Source organism: Octodon degus, unplaced genomic scaffold (genome assembly GCF_000260255.1).
Source record: "Octodon degus isolate 3935 unplaced genomic scaffold, OctDeg1.0 scaffold00008, whole genome shotgun sequence".
In the NCBI taxonomy this organism is placed as follows: Eukaryota; Metazoa; Chordata; class Mammalia; order Rodentia; family Octodontidae; genus Octodon; species Octodon degus.
This window is the reverse complement of record NW_004524584.1, coordinates 10,250,653-10,254,315: the sequence shown is the minus strand read 5'-3', so window position 1 is coordinate 10,254,315 and position 3,663 is coordinate 10,250,653. Positions and strand designations below refer to the sequence as shown.

Here is a 3,663-nt window from a genome sequence, read left to right as displayed (position 1 = left end):
CACTAGATGTGATGTATGAAAACCAATCTACGACTATGAATAGAAAAACAGTGAGGACAGAGCAGTAGTCTACCTTCAAGAGAAACAGAAAATAAAGTAGGGAGGCTGTTACTCCACTGGCCTGTTTTTCTACATTACCTCCCAATCAGCACAAAACTTCAGATTAGATCAAAATTTCCAACTCTGAAAAGGCACTGGCATAGGAGGAGCAACTAAAAAAGTGAATAAATGGTAATGAAGTACAGCAGTGGCTTTAGCTGTCAATAAGTTTCTTTGCTTTGGTATTGGCAACATCAATACGATCTTTGCTGGTGTCAACCTTTTTTGTGATTGATTCTATTTGCCGATTTTGAGCTTCAATTTCATTGCCCATGTCCAACGCCATGTTCTTTAGATTTCCCAGGATATTGCCCACTTGAGTCAGGTTTTCCTCCATCTCTTCTTCTCTGGCATCGTTAGTTATCCGTTTAATGTATTTGCCGCTGGCTGCTCCGGTGGCTGGCTGCTGAGGCTGCCCATTTGTAACTCTGGCCGGTTGCTTGGATACCACATTGCTAGGTGAGTTGTCCTCGCCTTCTCCCCATGTTGCCTTATAGGCCTTGCTAGACTCAAAGTTCTTCGTCCTGTTACATGGACAGACACAAAGGCCACAGCACTTGTTGAGTTCTGTTAAAGTCTTCTCTGTCTCTCTCATATCTTTATTTATCTGATCCATGCCTTCTTCTATGCGGTTTAGTTGTTCCCCTTGTTCACCCAGCATGGTGATGGTCTGGATTCCTGCATCTTGAGACTGCACGGCTAAGTCAAGCATTTTCCTTGTACTTTCCAGAGACTCATCAGTAAGCTGGTTAGCCCTTAGCTGAATATCTTCAGGTGACATGTGATCCATGATGAATCAAAATTCTACCAGGCACAGCAGTGGCAATGTGGATATTCGAAAGGTTCCGGCCACTCCTGTCCGGCCGCTGCAGTTCCGAATTTCTAGCTTTGAAGAGAGTGATTTCCCAGGTTTGTGATGTTACTTTGCAAGCCTAAATCACACCTAAATGGTGAATAAGGGGAGTGGGTATTCTTTCTCTTGGCCTACTAAATTATAGACACTTAATAATATCTGAAAAATGGATTGATAACTCATTAAATGGTACTCAGGTTCAATTACAGATGAGCTTTTAAGCTAAAAATTCTTCTATGGACAGCTTTTTAACAACTTGGTTTCAACCTTGTCTAATGGGTAGATTTTTGCTCAGGCATAAAGATCAACAATGAACTTTGAATTTTGGAACACTTTTATATGAGTTCTGTTGGATGACTATATTTCATGATTTCTCTAACATTTGTGTCTAGTAATCTCTCAATTAAATTAGGTCATGAAAAACAGTTGTTAAAAAGTCTCAGAAAATCTGCTGGTTCTGAAATTACCTGACACCTATCATGAAGCAAAGGTTCTTAATTTTATTATCCTACTAACTGATTTAGACATAATCACTTTTGGACTGGCCCCAAAAGTGTCCCATCATAGTTTATTTTTTTTATTTTTTTATTTTTTGATGGAACTGGGGGGATTGAACTCAGGCCCTTGTGCTCACCAGAGAAGTACTTATTCCACTGAGCCATCTCCCAGCCCCTCCATCATAGTTTAAAAAGCCTATTATAGATAATCAATTTGTAAGTTGTCTAAGTACTCTTCAAAAGCATACAATCCCTTTTCCATTTAAGGAACCTGGGGCGTGCAGGGTGTACAGGGTCTCACAGTGTAGATCAGACACACAGTGATCTGCCTGTATAAGATACTGGACAAATATATCTTGATCTCTGCTATGTACGCAGTAGCTGCTGGCTATACATAAACTTAAATGCTAACTAAGAGAAAATCACCTGCGCTTTTGGCCAATACTAAACCAGGCTTCCTAGTAAATGCTTTTCTATTGTATTTCTGAGGATTGTACTTTGACGAAGTTGTTTGGCAGTGTTACAGTGTTACCCTGCGGGAGTAAACTCACATATGTTCATAGAACAGAAAACATAATGTGCCTGTGGGAAACAATACAGTGAAAGACTACAGAGGAATATTCTGTTTCTGTAGAGTTGGACAGTACAGAGTCTCCATGCCACCAGGGAAACACCTGTTTATGTCTGGCAGTGTCTCTTCTAGATCCTACTTCTTAAAGTCAGCTCTGTGATGCCATAGGCGCCAAGAGCACTTCTCATAACTCAGGTAAAACCTTAGACTTTGAAAAGTATTAGCTTTCCTTATCTTCCAGGTGAAATAATAGACTTGAAATTTAAACCTGCTTATGACACCCAAGTACCCATGCACTAGTGGTCCTTTTATGGCTTTCCATGATCAGGGGGCACAATGGTGGCATATCCTGTACCACTGATTCTCAAACCTCAACATGCACCAGAATTACTTGTGGGGTTAGGTTTCTGTTTCAATCGGTTTTGGGTAGAGCTTGAGATGTTACATTTCTGACAAGCTCCTAGATGATCTCACCTCGAGATATATGTTGTCCATTTTCTGCGTCCAGTTTTTAGACGGAACCACACACATGCTCTTAGAAGAGGGCAATGATGTAAGAAGTGAAAGAAAGATTTCAGAGCACCATCCTCTGATGGAAGAGAATAGAAAAGGTGTTGGGATGCTATGATCTCTAGGTACTAGTAATGTGGCTATAAGAGGCATAAGCAAGGAAGGTGAAGAAGAGTTGGGCATAATCTAAATCCTTAGATATAAACAAAGAAATAACAATTATTCTACCTTTAGATAGTTATACAGCTAGTTTCTCTTAGTTGATTAAAAGAAAGATTTATGCTAATATCTTTGGGGCAGTATCTCATGCCTATATCTTGTACTCTGAGTAACTACTATGAAGTTAACAGTATGTGATGTTTTAATTATTGTTACTCTCCTATTAGCCTGATTTTAGATTATAATATTTCTATGTCTTTGCTTCTCTTTAAAACAAAATTTAGGGCCAGCCTGATAGTTCAACAGACTAAAGCACCTGCTTAGGCAGAGCGCAGTGGCTGGGGTCGATTCCTGGTGTGCAGCGCTGGCTCTGCCCATAGGACATGCTGAAATGGTGATGGAGACTGGGTGTGGTGGCGTGCGCCTGTAATCCCAGCACTTGGGAGGCTGAAAACAGGAGAATCACTAAGAGTCCGATCTGTGTAGTAAGACCCTGTAGACCCTGTCCTAAATACAAAAAAAAAATTACAAAGGTAATTCTATTGAATTACAACAGCAATAACAGAAAACCCCAGCTTTCAGATAAGGAAGATGAGACTGAGAATAACGTTAACCTAAGAATTGATTGACAGGAGAGGTGCTGCAGGTACCAAACCATCACTGCCTAGAGGAAGAAACAGAAAGACTGAAATCAATTTGGAAAGAAGTTCTCCAAATTGAAAGAGGAAAGAGTATATTGAATAATATTTCTGTTTTGCACACCATCCATCTGTGATGTCCAAACTAAAATTGTCCCCATCCTGAAATGAGTCTAGGCCTTCAAAATGAACAGCAAGAGTTTTCTATTCAAAAGAGCTCTTACTTACTAATTACCCATAATGTTTCCATATTTTATTTTATTTTTTTTAATTTTTAAATTTTTTTATTCATTTTAATGAGAAAAAAAGATAAAATAGCAATGAACCAGTTTCAAA

The 3,663-nt window shown here is 39.3% G+C and overlaps 2 protein-coding genes across 3 annotated transcripts in view; both read right to left on the bottom strand.

The window, feature by feature from the left end:
- Positions 1–3,663, bottom strand: part of Cpne4 (copine 4) — a 542,216-nt gene that overhangs the window by 99,421 nt on the left and 439,132 nt on the right. The gene's annotated exons all lie outside the window — the stretch shown is intronic.
- LOC101579090 (synaptosomal-associated protein 23) lies at positions 7–971 on the bottom strand. The gene has a single exon (XM_004625019.2). The coding sequence runs from the start codon at positions 887–889 to the stop codon at positions 254–256; it is 636 nt and encodes a 211-aa protein (XP_004625076.1). The 5' UTR covers positions 890–971; the 3' UTR covers positions 7–253.